This window comes from Leptodactylus fuscus, chromosome 7 (genome assembly GCF_031893055.1).
Source record: "Leptodactylus fuscus isolate aLepFus1 chromosome 7, aLepFus1.hap2, whole genome shotgun sequence".
Taxonomy (NCBI): domain Eukaryota; kingdom Metazoa; phylum Chordata; class Amphibia; order Anura; family Leptodactylidae; genus Leptodactylus; species Leptodactylus fuscus.
In genome coordinates this window covers 141,264,739-141,281,047 of record NC_134271.1, presented here as the reverse complement: position 1 = coordinate 141,281,047, position 16,309 = coordinate 141,264,739, and the positions used below count along the sequence as shown (strand labels likewise).

Sequence of the window (16,309 nt, the reverse complement as noted above, 5' to 3'; positions counted from 1 at the left end):
AAGCATGTCAAAAGTTCGCCACGGGGCCCCGCCATTCCTAGTTATGCCACTGATATGGTCCCTTGGATAATCCATGACTGCTCTCTTCACTTCTGAGTGACTGACGGGCCCATTGTCTGCACATTCACAAGGTGGTCTATTTCTGTCCCTCTGTGCGACAGACTTACAGGCTGTACCAAGAGACAGCAGTAATATAATGCAATTGATAGCAGTTTACAAGTAGGGATAAGCGGCGCCCCTTCATACACCGACCCTTTGATAACCCAGCAATTATCTGATTCCATGATAGTGAACCGGGGTAGTCAATCCCTAGCTTCAGTGGTGAATATTAATGTTACGGACCTCACCTCTGTGACCAGTGACTGACTCCCGCAGCAATGTGTTAGGATGACATGTTATTGCTGCAGCGGAGTCCACAGAACATCAGCACTGGAGGATACAATGTGTCTATAACAATTATGGTGTCCAGCTCTTACAGCTTTATGGATCGTTACAGAGTATCCGAGCTCTTCTTCTCCCCAAACACTGACTAGACAGGAATGGGGTGTCACCAGTTAGGTTTTGAACCAAAAGCAGATATGTAACATGCTAAGTCTTGAAGTCAACACTCCCAAATATTGAGTTTTTACATAAACTTGATGTATTTGTCTATAAAAGTGCAAAAACTTATAAAATACCTCTAAATGTAATTCAGTAACTATGATCCAAAAATACTGAAGTAGGAAATATTGTGAACCAGGCTCCTAGCGGCCTCTAGTGGATTATGTGAAGGCTGCATCTATTCTAATAGGGCTCATTATTACTAAAGATCAGCAAACCTCTCAAAACTCATTTTGGGATCAGGTGGCTCGGGTCTCTAATATGTTCCAGGTTCAACAAATTTGGTATGAACCACACTTTCAATTGGCTTGTAGAACACTGTCAGGACTCCTAGGAACCTATCTATAAAACATAGTGTAGAAGACTATCAGGGCTCCTAGGAACCTATCTATAAAACATAGTGTAGACTACTCTTAGGACTCCTAGGAACCTATCTATATAACATAGTGTAGAATACTGTCAGGGCTCCTAGGAACCTATCTATAAAACATAGTGTAGAACACTGTCAGGGCTCCTAGGAACCTATCTATAAAACATAGTGTAGAACACTGTCAGGGCTCCTAGGAATCTATCTATAAAACATAGTGTATAACACTGTCAGGGCTCCTAGGAACCTATCTATAAAACATAGTGTATAACACTGTCAGGGCTCCTAGGAACCTATCTATAAAACATAGTGTAGAACACTGTCAGGGCTCCTAGGAATCTATCTATAAAACATAGTGTATAACACTGTCAGGGCTCCTAGGAACCTATCTATAAAACATAGTGTAGAACACTGTCAGGGCTCCTAGGAACCTATCTATAAAACATAGTGTATAACACTGTCAGGGACCCTAGGAATCTATCTATAAAACATAGTGTATAACACTGTCAGGGCTCCTAGGAACCTATCTATAATACATAGTGTATAACACTGTCAGGGCTCCTAGGAACCTATCTATAAAACATAGTGTAGAATACTCTTAGGGTCCATTCACACGGAGTAACGTGCCGCGTGACCTGGCACGTATACGGCGTGTGAGATTTTGAGCGACGTAAAAGCTCCCATTTCAATGGGAGCCTGGATCGTATACGCCGCGTATAAAATCTCACACGCCATATATGTGCCAGGTCACGCGGCACGTCACTCCGTGTGAATGGACCCTTAGGGCTTCTAGGAACCTATCTATAAAACATAGTGTAGAACACTGTCAGGACTCCTAGGAACCTATGTATAAAACATAGTGTAGAACACTGTCAGGGCTCCTAGGAACCTATCTATAAAACATATTGTAGAACACTGTCAGGGCTCCTAGGAACCTATGTATAAAACATAGTGTAGAACACTGTCAGGGCTCCTAGGAACCTATCTATAAAACATAGTGTAGAACACTGTCAGGGCTCCTAGGAACTTATCTATAAAACATAGTGTAGAACACTGTCAGGGCTCCTAGGTGCCTATCTATAAAACATAGTGTAGAACACTCATTGCTCCCGGGAACCAGAAACAAAGTAAATCATTAGAGGTTTGTGACATCAGGGACATTACCATATAGGCCCGAAGCCTGCTAGGATTAATATTGGATCCCAGAGAGGTGAGATGGGAAATGTGGGAAGACGTCTCCTGTGAGTATTACTATACAAAATATTGCTGCATTGTATTTATTGTAATGTTACCGCTAACATCCCCAAACCCCCCGCTGTCTGAGGCGGACGATCAAAAGATGGACAACACCCCCCTTCCCTCCGCCCCAGACTCAATACTGGGGGGGGGGGGGTCTTTTGATCGTCCGCCTCAGGCAGCAGAGAGGCTGGGTTCACCACCGGCTCTAGATTATCACTTTACAACTGTTGTAAAACAAAAATTTATGTGAAATTTATAGTCCTCTTAAAGGAGCCATAAAATAAGATAAGAAAGATAAATATGATGATGACATGAAGTGCCGGAAGCTCACTATCTTGGCGCCAGAGACATCAAAGCATAACTAAACTTTCGGCCAACTTTTCATTTTCTGGCAGTATTTGTGTCCTTGATAAATTTTGTAAATTACTTTATGAATATATTTTAATTCTGTAACCAAGAAAAGTAGAGTCTTGGTTCCAGTAATAAAGAGGATCTGGTAGTTTCCATGTTGGCAAGGCTACATCACATTACACAACTGTACCAGTCCTGACAAGGTTTTTTTCTTCTGTTTTGATGAATGAAATTTTCCAAGATCCCCCCCCCCCCATTAATTCCTTTTCAGCACAAAAAAATCTGTGAAAAAAAATCACCTTCCACCACCAATTCCTACTCAAAACAATGAGACATGGAAAAAATCAGATTCTAATTTGTAGAGAATTAAAAGTTAAACATTTTGCAAAGTTTTTTGCAGAGTTTGAGTTTTTTTCCAACCATCCTTGTGGTGACATCTGTTTTTTAGATGGGTTACCACTAGGGTTGAGCCGATCTTGACTTTTCAGGATCGATTTTGAAATCCAATTTCCAAACATTTTTTATTCGAACCCGATCTCGATCCCAATTCCGATCCCAATGCAAGTCAATGGGATTTTTTTACTAATTGGAGATCGGATTTTAAAATCAATCCTATTCACTACACAGCATGGCATCTAACAATTGAACGCTTTAATTGTTAGAATCCACGCTGTGTAGTGATTTTTTAAATCACTAAGTAGCCAGAGGATTTTTTTTTAATCCTCTGGCTACTTAGTCCCCCCTGGTGTCCACCTACCTGCAAAGATGGCTGGTCCGGTGCCCGGTGTTCTCATTCTTCTTCGCCTCGCTGCCCCCTGCCTCCCAGGTTAGGAGAGTGTGTGCGGTTTAGGAGAGTGGGGGCGGGTACTGGGAGGGGAGACATCACGTCTCCCCGCCCTGTACCTGCCCACACTCTCCTAAGCCACAAGCCCCGCCATCTTCCTAGCTCTTTAACACTAACCTAGGAGGCGGGGGCAGCGAGGCGAAGAAGAACGAGAACACCGGGCACTGGACCAGCCATCTCTGCAGGTAAGTAGCTACTAGAGATTTTACCTAGTCTCCCATTAGAATGAATGGACGCAGCCGGCACGCAGGGGGTTAAGGCTGTGTGCCGGCTGCTTCCATTCATTGCTATGGAACCGCAGCGGAGCCTTCACACTGAGTATACACTCTGCTCAGAATGAGCGGAGCGTATACTCAGTGTGAAGGCTAACATTGTTAGCTTTTCCCACAATGCTTGGCCAGTAGCAAAGCATTGTAAGAAATATTCACCGATCTCTATCCCACCTAAAAAGATTGTGTTCGGAATTCCGATCGCAGTCGTGATATTTTCTCAATTGACGATCTGATCTGATCGGAATCTGATCTTTTCCGAACACGATCGCTCAACTCTAGTTACCAATGGATATGACCATGTATGTAGGAACTTTCTATGGTCAGAAGCCCAGCCATGATGTCCTTACTTACTTAGCCATGATGTCCTTACTTACTGTGGCTTGGGTTATCAGGAAGGGGTAATACATGTATGAGAAGATAACCTGACCATCCTAAGGCCATCATGGCTGGATTTCTGACCATAGAAAGTTCCTGTTGTCACATCAGCCACAGAACTTGATCTGGGTACTTGTGATCTACGAGAATAATGGCGGCTCGGTCAACTTTCTCATATGCAGACTCTATCAATAGTTTTAAGTTCTTCCTGAGCTGGTGGGTAGAGACTAGTTGTCATACACCACAAGTGGAGGAGAACTGACTCCATAGCCAACTTTCTTTCACTCAAAAACAGTCCCAGGACCATGCAGGACATATATAGAGAAGTACTGACTTGTACTGATTTGAATAAAGTAATATAGCTCCAGTATCCCACCAAACCTGTGTTTTCACTGCAGTCTCTCTTCCTTTGCTCACATCTCCCCTCTCCATAGACTTCTATCGACATGTGTAATCATGTGACATGCAGTCCTTCTCAACATGGATATAGCAGAATTTACAGAGTGAAAGTCAATTTAGCAGAGGGAGGGAGCAGAAAGTAGCATTCTTCTTTGATATGTTATACAGTATAGTATAATCACATGTATTATTCATTTATGCAAATTTTATTGAAAAGTAAGTGACCATTTAACTCAGCAAAGTTGCAAGAAGGTGGTCATGACTGTTAGGACTGTTATATTCTTCAAGATATCTGCTTTCAGGAAATATAAAGTGCGTGGGTTACAGTTAATTTTTATGGTATATAGAATACTGTTGTAAAGTAAATTTTTATGGTATGTAGTGCCAATTGTGTGCAAAATTTTGGTTTCTTCAGTATTTCACGCACGATTTTGTGAAGATATGTCCATGTAGACCACATGGGGTAGATTATCACAATGGCACGATGAAAATCTATGCCAGTCAGGAACTGGCATAGACGTCCACTATAACTCATACCAAAAAACCTGGCGTGAGTTATAATAAGTATGTCAGGATGTGGCATCCTTATACTGGCCCACCCCGCTCCACCCACATACATACAAGGTGGCGAGCAAGGTGCAGAACGGGATTGTATCACATGTTTGGCACAAGAAAGCACCACAGTATCATCCCTCTTTGCCATAAAAATGGAATAAAATTGATAAATCCCCCCATTGTAGGCAGCAGTCATCTGTTTCTCCACTCATACTATCTCGACTTTTTGCTCAGTCTACATGCATTAGTAGAGGGACAGGGGAAATGACTAAGATCAGACCATGCACAGGGCCTATAGTTGCCATCATAAAGTTGCCACAGACAATCTAATTTATAAATCTTACAGAAAATTATTGGTAGAAAGCCTTTTACAATACAGAGATCTGAAAGACGTCCTTAAAACAGAGTTAGATGTGGTCTTCATACGACTGTGGACTCAGTAGAAGTGGACATCTTAGAAAATACCTGAGAACATTTGAAGGTGTAAAGTGATGTGGTTGGGGACGTACAGGAAGGGGCAGCGACAGACATGATACCTGATATATACACGATGTCTAGCCCACACGCTTCTTAAGATCAACCACATGAGCTTCTCGAAGAGCCTTGAGATGATCTCGCTGATGCTTTTCCTCTCCTTGCTTTCAGGTCAGTAAATCTACAGCTTAGATCGCATATTGACTTTGCCTACCATCACCACACAAGTCATCTGCTTGCTTTATATCGTAACTGTTTCTGTGTAGTAAAGTAGCAACAGATATAGCATTTGATGCACTAAACCAGGGGTCCTCAAACTTTTTAAGCAGTGGGCCGGAGGCAGAGCAGGTCGCACAGACATCGGGAGCGGTGCCCTCCAATAGGTAAAGTGAAGTGCGCTCCATGGCCTGGCCCGAGCTCCCCAGGAGCTTCATTATAAATGCACGCCTGCCAGCATTGTCGGCGGGACCAGACAGAAGTGCTTGGCGGGCCGCATGTGGCCCGCGGGCCGCAGTTTGAGGACCCCTGCACTAGACCGATGTTGGGTGGCATTCTACGCTATGGACCGCAATATCAAATATCTTGATATCAAAGTCATCATGAAGTTTTCCCCTGCTACGTCTCCCAGTGGAGATATCAGCTGGTAAGGGTTCATTTTCCCTGTAGTGCCACTGCAGGGGTAATGGACCATTACACAGTGCCTCTTTTTTATCAATGGTTAGCTGTGTAATGCAGGACCAAACAGGTCCTCAAGAGTAAGACAGTCCAATAGGAGAATCTTAAAGAAAGGATCCCTTCTAGTAATCCTCTAATAGGTTAACCTCTGGCATCTTTGGGACAACCATCCAAAATTGTAATGAAAATTGGGGATGATCCATTGGGTCGGGTTAATAAATAGTAGGCATAGTTTGTGATAGAACCGAATATCTTCCACAGGTAATTAGGCAAATGGGTTTAGTAACCTATAAATCCCCTTTGATATCCAACATCAAAATTCACTGTATCTCTGGTTTTCTTTAGGTTTCATCATTTCTGATTCTGCAATTATTGTGTTTTAAAGGTGGACACGCTGGAGCTCGGTCGGTGGTCGGTCTTCTAAACCACTCAGTAGAGTTCTATCATCCGGATTTGTCACTTCCTGTTGTAGAAGTTGTCTGGAATTTTCTAACTCAAAAGAAAACAACCAGAGTGGTCATGTATTATAAAGACCAATTATCTACCTACGATCCTCAATTTACTAACCGCCTGGAGGTATCTAATAAAGGGACAAAGTTACGTATTAAAAACCTGAAGAAGGAGGACACGGGAGACTACATGGCATCAATGACCCTCACAAATGGTGAAGTCCATGAAGTAACATACTCCCTCACCGTGTACGGTAGGTTCTCCCACCAGTGTCCCCTCTGTTAAGGAGGAATAGACCAAAACTGCCGAACTGTAGAATAAAGGAGCAACGAATGTCACCAGTATTGGGATGGTAGCAATATGGCTGCTCCAAGCAGCCAAAACTGAACTTTCTTGCGGCCTTCATGTTGTTCTCCTTCACCTGTCTCCTTCCTACCGGCTATCTGAAGTCACCAACCGGTGATAAAGGACGTAATCTCACTAAAGTCCTCTTTACTGAGTTAGGTGTTTAAAGGATGTAGCACATCAGTACCAAACAAGTGACCAAGATGGCAGGTGTTAAACTCAGTTTCTGGTTAGGCCTAGGAGTTTGTGGCCATGAACAGCACTCTTCTGATGTTGCAGTGGAAGCATTGCTCATCAGCGGAGATCCTATCTTCTTAATCATAAATATGGACAGACTTCTTTGGCTAAGAGAAGACGTCCCTTCTTAAGCTGTTAGTATTATTATTTATTTATATAGCACCATTAATTCCATGGTGCTTTACATTTGGGGGTTACATACAGTACACAGAATATACAGGTAGATATAATACTAACAGTGACCGACTGGCACAGTGGGGTAGAGGGCCCTGCCCCCGAGGGCTTACAATCTGTGGGGGAAGGGGGTAGAGACAGAAGGAGAGGGGGAGACTGTACAGATGGCAGTGCGGTGATAGTGTTATTGGAGGTTGTAGGCCTTCCTGAATAGCTGAGTCTTCAGGGCCTTCTTGAAGCCTGTGATTGTGGGGGTCAGTCTTATGTGTCTTGGTAGGGAGTTCCAGAGTATGGGGGATGCACGGGAGACGGTTGTGTGAGGAGCGGATGAGAGCAGAGCGGAGTAGGAGGTCATTGGAGGATCTGAGGTTACGTGTGGGCAGGTAGCGGGAGATGAGGTCAGAGATATATGGAGGGGACAGGTTGTGGATGGCTTTGTATGTTAGCGTTAGTAGCTTGAACTCAATTCGCTGGGCTATAGGTAACCAGTGGAGGGACTGGCAGAGGGGAGCAGCCGATGAAGATCGGGGGGTGAGGTGGATTAAGCGAGCAGCGCAGTTTAAGGTGGACTGGAGGGGGGCGAGGGTGTTTGCTGGGAGTCCATGGAGAAGGGTGTTGCAGTAGTCTAGGCGGGAGATTATGAGGGCCTGGATGGGCGTCTTAGTAATTTCCTGGGTGAGGAAGGGGCGAATTCGGTGGATGTTCTTGAGCTGGAGGCGGCAGGAGGTGTTGAGGGCTTGAATATGTAGTTTGAAGGATAGGTCAGAGTCCAAGGTTACCCCAAGGCATCGGGCCTGTGGGACAGGGGTAATTGTGGTTCCATTAACTTTGCTAAACAAACTGGAATTCTGGCCAGCAGGGAGGTAATGTCTGGTCCAGAGATGTAGATTTGGTTGTCAGCGGCATAGCAATAGTACTGCAAACCATGAGATTCTATGAGTTGGCCCAGGCCAATGGTGTAGATGGAGAACAGGGGAATACTGTCAGGGCTCCTAGGAACCTATCTATAAAACATAGTGTAGGACACTCTTAGGACTTCTAGGAACCTGTCAATATAACATAGTGTAGAATACTCATTGCTCCCAGGAACCAGAAACAAAGTAAATCATTAGAGGTTTGTGACGTCTGGGACATTACCATATAGGCCCAAAGCCTGCTAGGATTAATATTGGATCCCGGAGAGGTGAGTAACACTGTTTATTATGCTCCCTCACTACCCCTGGGGCTGCGATTATTATACTCAGGGGTCTGAAAAGAAACCCCCAAGTATAATAATAGTTCAAAGTCTGAGAAAGGATAGAGATATCCGAAACGCGTCAGTCTGATGCAAGCTTTCTTTTCCTTGTAGACTGCGTGTTTTATTTATTTTTGTTATACTTTAAATGCGAACATGAAATAAAGAAGGAACAGATTTCAGATCTTGGTTTCGTTGCTGGATGATTCTTCCATACTTACCTATTCCCTATATGGCATGGAATCTAACAATTGAACGCTTTAATTGTTAGAAGCCACGCTGTGTAGTGATTTTTTTTTTAATCCTCTGGTTACTTAGTCCCCCTTGGTGTCCACTTACCTGCAGAGATGGCTGGTCTGGTGCCCGGTGTTCTTGTTCTTCTTCGCCTCGCTGCCCCCTGCCTCCCAGGTTAGGAGAGTGTCGGCGGGTTAGGAGAGTGTGGGCGGGTACTGGAAGGGGAGACATCATGTCTCCCCGCCCTGTACCTGCCCACGCTCTCCTAAGCCACAAGTCCCGCCTTCTTCCTAGCTCTTTAACACTAACCTGGGAGGTGGGGGCAGCGAGGCGAAGAAGAACGGGAACACCGGGCACCGGACCAGCCATCTCTGCAAGTAAGTAGCTACTAGAGATGTTAGCTAGTCTCCCATTAGAATGAATGGATGCAGCCGACGCGCAGGGGGTTAAGGCTGTGTGCCGGCTGCTTCCATTCATTCTTATGGAACCGCAGCGGAGCCTTCACACTGAGCATGAGAATGAGCGGAGCGCATACTTAGTGTGAAGGCTAACATTGTTAACTTTTTCCCACAATGCTTGGCCAGTAGCAAAGCATTGTGGGAAATAATCACCGATCTCGATCCCACCTAAAAAGATCGTGTTCGGAATTCTGATTGCGATCGTGAAATATATGTAGGAACTTTCTATGGTCAGAATCCCAGCCATTATGTCCTTACTTATAAGGACATACATGTATGAGACGATAACCTGACCATCTTAGGCCGGGTTCACACGGAGTTACGTGCCGCGAGATTTGGCACGTAGACGCCGCGTGACCCTTTGCGTGCCGTACACGCTCCCATTCATTTCAATGGGAGCGGGGAGCGTATGCGCCGCGCTAGTTTGCGGCCGTGCATTTATTCACGGCCGCAAACTAGCGCGGCGCATACGCTCCCCGCTCCCATTGAAATGAATGGGAGCGTGTACGGCACCAAAGGGTCACGCGGCGTCTACGTGCCAAATCTCGCGGCACGTAACTCCGTGTGAACCCGGCCTTAAGGCCATCATGGCTGGATTTCTGACTATAGAAAGTTCCTGTTGTCACGTCAGCCACAGATCTTGATCTGGGTACTTGTTATCTACAAGAATAATGACGGCTCGGTCAACTTTCTCATATGCAGGCTCTATCAATAGTTTTCAGTTCTTCCTGAGCTGGTGGGTAGAGACTAGTTGTCATACACCACAAGTGGAGAAGAACTGACTCCATAGCCAACTGTATTTCACTCAAATACAGTCCCAGGACCATGCAGGACATATATAGAGAAGTACTGACTGGCACTGATTTGAATAAAGTAATATAGCTCCAGTATCCCACCAAACCTGTGTTTTCACTGCAGTCTCTCTTCCTTTGCTCACATCTCCCCTCTCCATAGACCTCTATCGGCATGTGTAATCATGTGACATGCAGTCCTTCTCAACATGGGCTTATGGTCGCCATCAAAAGTTCTGCTGGTGTAAACACAGACAATCTAATTTATAAATCTTATAGAAGATTATTAGTAGAAAGCCTTTTACAATACAAAGATTCAAAAAACATCCTTACAACGGAGTTAGACGTGGTCTTCATACGACTGTAGACTCTGTAGAAGTGGACATCTTAGAAGATACCTGAGAACATTTGAAGGTGTAAAGTGATGTGGTTGGGGACGTACAGGAAGGCGCAGCGACAGACATGATACCTGATATATACATGATGTCTAGCCCACACGCTTGTTAAGATCAACCACATAAGCTTCTCGAAGAGCCTTGAGATGATCTCGCTGATGCTTTTCCTCTCCTTGCTTTCAGGTCAGTAAATCTACAGCTTAGATCGCATATCGACTTTGCTGACCATTACCACACAAGTCATCTGCTTGCTTCGTAAATGTTTCTGTGTAGTAAAGTAGCAACAGATATAGCATTTGATGCACTAGACCGATGTTGGGTGGCATTCTATGCTATGGACCACCTCAGGGGTGAACCTTCCCCTTTCGCCGCCCGAAGCGAAAGACAGAAAGCCGCCCCCCCCCCCGGGAGGAGGGGGAGTGGCGGAGGGGGTGGGGCTTAGTGAAGGAGGGTGGGGCTTAGCGCCATCACTGGCAGAGAGCAGGCATGAAGAAGACCTGCTCTCTGCCTGAGCGTGAGGGGAGGCTGCCGGAGCAGCACTGCTCCAGTGGCCTCCCCAATCCACCGCTCCGTGCTAGGCGAGTCCAGGACAGCTTGTCCTGGACTGGCTTACGTAAGAAAAAATGCCGCCCTCCCTGGGGCCCTGGCTCGCTTCAGGTCGCCTCATGGGAGGTGCGGCGCTGGACCACCTCTACTTTTGTACAAAGGTCTCTTGATATGAAAGTCATCATGAAGTGTTCCCCTGCTAGGTCTCCCAGTGGAGATATCATCCAGTAAGGGTTCATTTTCCCTGTAGCGCCACCGCAGGGGAAATGGACCATTACACAGTGCCTCTTTTTTATCAATGGTTAGCTGTGTAATGCAGGGCCAAACAGGTCCTCAAGAGTAAGACAGTCCAATAGGAGAATCCTAAAGAAAGGATCCCTTCTAGTAATCCTCTAATAGGTTAACCTCTGGCATCTTTGGGACAACCATCCAAAATTTCAATGAAAATTGTGGATGATCCACCGGGTCGGGTTAATAAATAATAGGCATAGTTTGTGATAGAACCGAATATCTTCCACAGGGAATTAGGCAAATGGGTTTAGTAACTTACAAATCCCCTTTGATATCCAACATCAACATTCACTGTATCTCTGGTTTTCTTTAGGTTTCATCATTTCTGATTCTGCAGTTATTGTGTTTTAAAGGTGGACACGCTGGAGCTCGGTCGGTGGTCGGTCTTCTAAACCACTCAGTAGAGTTCTATCATCCGGATTTGTCACTTCCTGTTGTAGAAGTTGCCTGGAATTTTATAACTCAAAATAAAACAACCAAAATGGTCATGTATCATAAAGACGAAGTATCAATCTACAATCCTCAATTTACTAACCGCCTGGAGGTATCTAATGATGGGACAAAGTTACGTATTAAACACCTGAAGAAAGCGGACACAGGAGTCTACACGGCATCAATGACCCTCACAGATGGTGAAGTCCATGAAGTAAAATACTCCCTCACTGTGTACGGTAGGTTCTCCCACCAGTGTCCCCTCTGTTATGGAGGAATAGACCAAAACTGCTGAACTGTAGAAAAAAGGAGCAACGAATGTCACAAGTATCGGGATGGTAGCAATATGGCTGCTCCAAGCAGCCAAAACTGAACTTTCTTGCGGCCTTCATGTTGTTCTCCTTGACCTGTCTCCTTCCTATCGGCTATCTGAAGTCACCAACCGGTGATAAAGGACGTAATCTCACTAAAGTCCTCTTTACTGAGTTAGGTGTTTAAAGGATGTAGCACATCAGTGCCAAACAAGTGACCAAGATGGCAGGTGTTAAACTCAGTTTCCGGTTAGGCCTAGGAGTTTGTGGCCATGAACAGCACTCTTCTGCTGTTGTAGTGGAAGCATTGCTCACCACCAGAGAACCTATCTTCTTAATCATGAATATGGACAGACTTCTTTGGCTAAGAGAAGACGTCCCTTCTTAAGCTGTTCAGCAAGTTTCCAACTTGGTCACTCTCCAAGTTGTCCTCCAAGCCAACCCATTCCCTCAAGGCAAAGGAACAGGCTCTTAAATGGGTTGTCCAGTCACAAACCATTTTTTCATGCTGATGACCTATCCTGTATGAATAAAAATTATTTGGGGATGAACAACCCCTTTAACTTGGAAGCAAGTCCTGCCCCGTGTAACCCATGCAACACGGGATATTGTTCAGGTGGAAGAGTCATCTAATTCATGAGATCGCACCCAATGCCCACTACACATCTATATGGAACTATCATTTGCCACAAACTCCCGAAATGTCACCCACATGCCATGAATATATTTTAGAGCCCTTGCCTGTTTCTGTCCTGGGGTCCCATCGGTGGTCCTGCCTTGGACCAAGCCCTCTTAGTTCTGCGAGGCAGGGATTGGTCACGTTGGAAAAGATTTGTAATTCATTGAACTAAAACTCAATTTTAGGGCTGAGGAGTCCAGTGGGCGGTCCTACTCAGTGACGGACAACATTCTTTATATAAGTGTGCACACGGGGATAACTGTGATCTCATTGTTTTTATTACAGAACCCGTTCCTTTTCCAACCATATGGGCCACAGTGAATGAAAGCGCCAAATACCGATGTAATGTCACTCTCCATTGTTCTGTCCCATCCAATGCACCAGATTTCTCCTATACATGGAAATACAGATATCGGGACCGTGAGTATCAGCTATATAGTAATGGGAGCTCCATCCAGATCTCAGTACCACCGGACCACCAGGACATGGAATTACTGTGTATAGTCCACAACCCGGCCGACCAGAAGAATGTCTCCATTGATATACGAAACACCTGCCATGTCCTAAAGGATAAAAACGGTATTAACTGTACAGGACAATAGAGTTTGTATAAGATGATGGGAAAAAGTATGGGGTTTTTTTTGGTCCCAATAAGTTGTGCCTTTCTTATCCACAGGCTATGTCTGCTATTGCCTTTGTAAATGGTTGAGCTGCCAAAGGTTGACCAGGCAAGAACCCAAAACCTGTCCTATGGATAGGTCATTGGTATTAAGCATGCATTAGAGGTCTGTGCACTTGGAGATGTTCTCCATGTAGTTATAGGGTGGGCCCCAAAACATTTCCTATGGTGGATCCAACAAGTCTGACACTGGATACTATCTAACTCTATGGATTGTTTCTATATGACTTCTGTATGTAGAGCACCGGATATAGGTAATGTTCTCCTTGTTCTTGCAGGTTCCTCTTATCACCGTTACCTTTATTATCTCCTTGGTAGTCTGCTCCTGACTGCACTGCTAATAAGAATGTGGATGGAAGGAAGAAAAGGTAACTTCAGAGTACAATTCAGCAGTAATTATTCCCGGCTTCTTCAATGTCTGCACAGATCTTGTTCCGGTGACCAGGGCTACCATTAGGGCAATACTTGATGGTACCTGTATCAGGAGTCCATCCACAGATCTAATGATTGGGGTCATGTAATGTATGTACATGTCGGTCTTGTGATATATATTTACATGCCGTTGGGCCTAGGCTGATACTAGTGTCCCAGTGGACCAACACCTTGATGCTCCCTTATATACTGATGTCAGTGTCACAGTAAATACTAAAGAAGAGGGAACGTCCCTGCCAGAGAAAATACACAGCTGGACAATATCACAGGTAGTAACTACAGAAAAGTCGGTGTGTATGGCCATTGGGAAGCATTATATATACTATTGGCCACTGGGGAGTATTATACTGTGTGTGGGCCACTACGGAGCAATATACTGTGAGGGGCCACTGGGTGCATTTACATTAGTATTATACTGTAAGGGGCCATGGGAGAGCATTATACTGTGTGTGTAGGCACTGGGGAGAATTATGTTGTGTGTGGGCCACTAGGAAGCATTATACTGTGTCGGGACCACTAGGCAGCATTATACTGTGAGAAGTCTTGAGGATGGAGAGGGGCATTTGCATTAGAATTGTACTTTTGTGGGCCATGGGGGAGCATTACACTGTATGTGTAGGCACTGAGGAGAATTATACTGTGTGTGGGCCACTGGGGAGCATTATAATGTGTTTGGGGGACACTGGGGATCATCATACTGTGTGGGGGCTACTGGGAAGCATCATACTGAAAGGGCCACTGGGGAGCATTATACTGTGAGGGCCACTGGGGAGCATTATATTGTGTAGAGGTCAGTGGGGAGCATTATACTGTGTGGGGCTGTTGGGTCGCATTATACTACGTAGGGGACACTAGGGAGCATTATACTGTGTGTGCTCTCTTGGGTAGCATTATACTATATAGGGGCCATGGAAGCATTATACTGTGAGGGGACCACTGGGGAGCATTATATTGTGTAGTGGTTATTGGGGAGCATTATACTGAAAGGGGGCTACTGGGGAGCATTATACTGTGTAGCGGTTATTGGGGAGCATTATACTGTGTATTTGCATTATACTGTGTATTTGCATACAATTCCATTATTTTTTGTAGAGGACGTGTCTATCAGTTCTATGTGGGTAATATTTGCTCTGAATACGATGGCCTTGCTGACCCTCATTGTAGTCGTTCGCCTTACAAGCTACTTTTAATCAGGTAAAAACTATAAAATTGGCATACACAGCACAATATAAAACTATACTTAATAAAATGTATTGTTTGAAATTAGAAATAAAGGATGTGTTAGTTTTAAGGAAACAGCACCACTCATAGGCAGTGAATGGTATTGCACCTTGTCCCATTTATTTGAATGCCAGTGGACAGGAGCCATGTTATATAAAACCTGGTCCTGTCTGCGGGTTAAAACGGGAGGACAATCACCAGTAACACAACAGTAACCATAGGGGTGACCATTTTTAACGCTTTCATGACAAATGTTCCTTTAACATAAAAATATTGTAATCTTTAGAAATAAAAGGGATATTCCTTTTGTCCATATTCACAACCCTTCTCCTTGCAGGAAATCCTTCAGAAGACCAAGAATAACAGGAGATGATATTGACCAGCTAACACATTCCATCAGTATTATGTATAATGTGATATGAATTCAGCACAAAAACAACAAAGATTATAGAAGTTATACCCATTGTGACCAATAGATGGCGACAAACAGACCTCTCATTGAGGCGATCATAACGATCAAGAGATTTATAGCTACCAATTGTTAATAAATAAACACATATTTTCCATTTTTATTGTATTGATGCTATTTTATATATTATCTTGTTCTATCATTTATGTTTTATCTTCACCATATAATATTTTTCTGTACCATCCAATAAAATCTGCTAAAGTTCTGCCTATGTCCTGTGGTTCTGATTTATTTCTACCTAAGTGCTCACAATTGCCTACCTTTAAAGAGAGTCTATCACCAGAACCCAACAGATCAACCCAAATGAGTTATTTGGAGCAATGAGGGTGATGTCATTGCTCCAAATAGGTAATCGGCAATGCCTTCATTTGCATAATGCGAAAAACTGACCACCAGCAAGCCGCCCCCTGTCCAGTTTCCCCGGGGTTTAAGACGGAAACCATGGGGTGGACAGTGGCGGTAGTGTGAACGCCCCCCTAAGGCAACTGTATACGACATAATGCTGGTAAGGTTCATGGTCATATAGTCCTCTAGTCAGCTTCTAACAAAATTCTGGAAGTATTTAGTAATGCACCGGACTGCCTAAAATCAGGATTAATGACCATGGACAATCGAATATGGAGGAATAAGATGATCTTGGACCTTCTCCATGGTGCTTGAGTTCTTTTTTTAATCTATTTTTCTGTTTTTCAAGGACCAGACAAGATAACAAAGATGGTGAACCTAGCCTCTCTGCTGCCTGGGGCGGATGATCAAAAGATGCCCCTCACCCCGTATTGA

At 44.4% G+C, this 16,309-nt stretch overlaps 1 protein-coding gene across 1 annotated transcript; it reads left to right on the top strand.

Moving 5' to 3' along the window:
• Nucleotides 1–6,036: 6,036 nt before the first annotated feature.
• On the top strand, nucleotides 6,037–15,423 carry LOC142214596 (SLAM family member 8-like). The gene is made up of 7 exons (XM_075283539.1): nucleotides 6,037–6,119; nucleotides 6,212–6,231; nucleotides 6,537–6,854; nucleotides 11,660–11,977; nucleotides 13,014–13,307; nucleotides 13,686–13,775; nucleotides 15,398–15,423. Exons 1-7 carry the CDS (start codon nucleotides 6,037–6,039, stop codon nucleotides 15,421–15,423), a joined length of 1,149 nt encoding a protein of 382 aa, XP_075139640.1.
• Nucleotides 15,424–16,309: the final 886 nt, after the last annotated feature.